The sequence below is a fragment of the Plecotus auritus genome (genome assembly GCF_963455305.1).
Source record: "Plecotus auritus genome assembly, chromosome: 1".
Lineage (NCBI taxonomy): Eukaryota > Metazoa > Chordata > Mammalia > Chiroptera > Vespertilionidae > Plecotus > Plecotus auritus.
Window position 1 is genome coordinate 233,753,257 of NC_137770.1, and position 1,705 is coordinate 233,754,961.

The 1,705-nt window shown below is 46.9% G+C and overlaps 1 protein-coding gene across 1 annotated transcript; it reads right to left on the bottom strand.

Moving 5' to 3' along the window:
- Positions 1-538: 538 nt before the first annotated feature.
- On the bottom strand, positions 539-1,216 carry LOC308242173 (small ribosomal subunit protein eS27-like; the record flags this gene model as incomplete). The annotated part of the gene is made up of 2 exons (XM_080656038.1): positions 539-705; positions 1,144-1,216. Coding segments are annotated over 2 exons (240 nt in total), but the record flags the coding sequence as incomplete, so codon positions are not given.
- Between the last annotated feature and the right edge of the window lie 489 nt (positions 1,217-1,705).

Genomic DNA, 1,705 nt, shown 5'->3' on the forward strand with positions numbered 1-1,705 from the left:
TGTGACTCAGGTTTAAGTGGTCCATCTTTCAGTTCATCGCCGGTCTTTTGTCGCCTCAGGAGTGCTGACTTCTGAGGTCCAGTGTGATCGAGGTTGCACAGTTCATTCGAAGTGCCCAGAGGAGATGAACACCATGGAACCACCAAGAGGGTTCATTAATTCAATACTCAAGTAAGCCATATGGCTTTGAATTCTCTGCTTCCAACCTCCCATTTAAAATGTGTATATCTATGTTAGGTTTAGTGAAAAGGAAACCTAAAAACAATATTTCCTTCTGATTATGAAACTAATAAATAAAAACAGAAATGAGGCTCAGTCCCATGCATAGGGGAAAGCTAGTCACCAGTAGACAATGAATAAAGGGGTCAGAAAAAAAGAACTTTCTCTTGTTTTTACACCTGAACAATAGAGAAGTCGATACCTTGAAGTAGGGTACCACTGTAATATCCCCTTACCTAGTACAGAAGTTTGTATCTTTTTTTTGTATCCAAAATGTGTTTGTTGGATGGTTTCCCACTCATCTTGATTCAAGGCGCTTTTAGTCCTGCTTCCTTCTAAAGGAGCATCCTTCTGTAAGCCTTGCTTTTCCTCCTGTTGGCTGACAGGGAACAGTGGAGCAGCCAACACGCAAAACGACCGTTTCTGCATGGCTAACGGCGGTGGTGATTTTACAGCACCCTGGGCATTTCACTTCCATGAAGTAGTGTAGGAACCCCTTTCACGTCCCGCGTGGTTCAGGGTTCCGGTTCAGGGTTCGGGTTCTGGAGAAGGCCGCACACAAATGAAAAGAGACTAGGAAAATATTAATTTGGGAAATGGGGGCCAGGCGGGAGTCCACCTCTAGTGGGAGGACTACCGCTAGGCTCTGGCCTTGCTATCCCTTTTATTGAGGCTATGGGAAACACCCATTACCCTTAAGCAGCTTTGGGAAACACCCATAGCCCTTAAGCAGGTAATAAGCGGATTATCATATCAGTAAGGATTTACATGATTACATGATGGGGAAGTTGCCTCACTTACCATTGTCTCAATTAGATAGGGAGTGGTTGGCTCTGACCTTTCAGAGCTTCAAGGTTGGCCAGCCTCTTTCTATTAGTGAGACAATGATTGGTTTCCGGCAAAGTAGGAATTGGGGCTCGGCACCAGGCGGTTCTTCTTTGTGTTTCCTCTTCTCCCCTTCTGGAGAGGGATGGAGGAGATCCTTAGCCAGAGGTATATTGTTGTGGGGAGGTCATGACCACCGGAAAGGCCAGAAGTTTCTCTTGAGGTTAGCCTGAAACATGTGGCTCGGGTTTAAGTGGTCCGTCTTTCCGTTCATCACCCGGTCTTTTGTCGCCTCAGGAGTCTTTCCAAGCTCCAGTTCAGCTTCCATGCTGCCCACTACTCAATAGTTAGTGGTGAGTGGGTCACGACGCTGCTGTCCATTTTCTGAAGCAGAAACAACGTTAAAAGAGAGAACAGGAGTGATCTGCCTCGTGGGGGAATCAAAGATCCCAAATATTGTTACTGCTGGAGGGGACTTAAGATATCCAAAGTTCATGTCCATTATTTTACAGATAAGAACAGAAGCTTGCCCTAGCCGGTTTGGCTCAGTGGATAGAGCGTCGGCCTGTGGACTCAGGGGTCCCGGGTTCGATTCCAGTCAGGGGCATGTACCTTGGTTGCGGGCACATCCCCAATAGGGGGTGTGCAAGAGGCAGCTGAT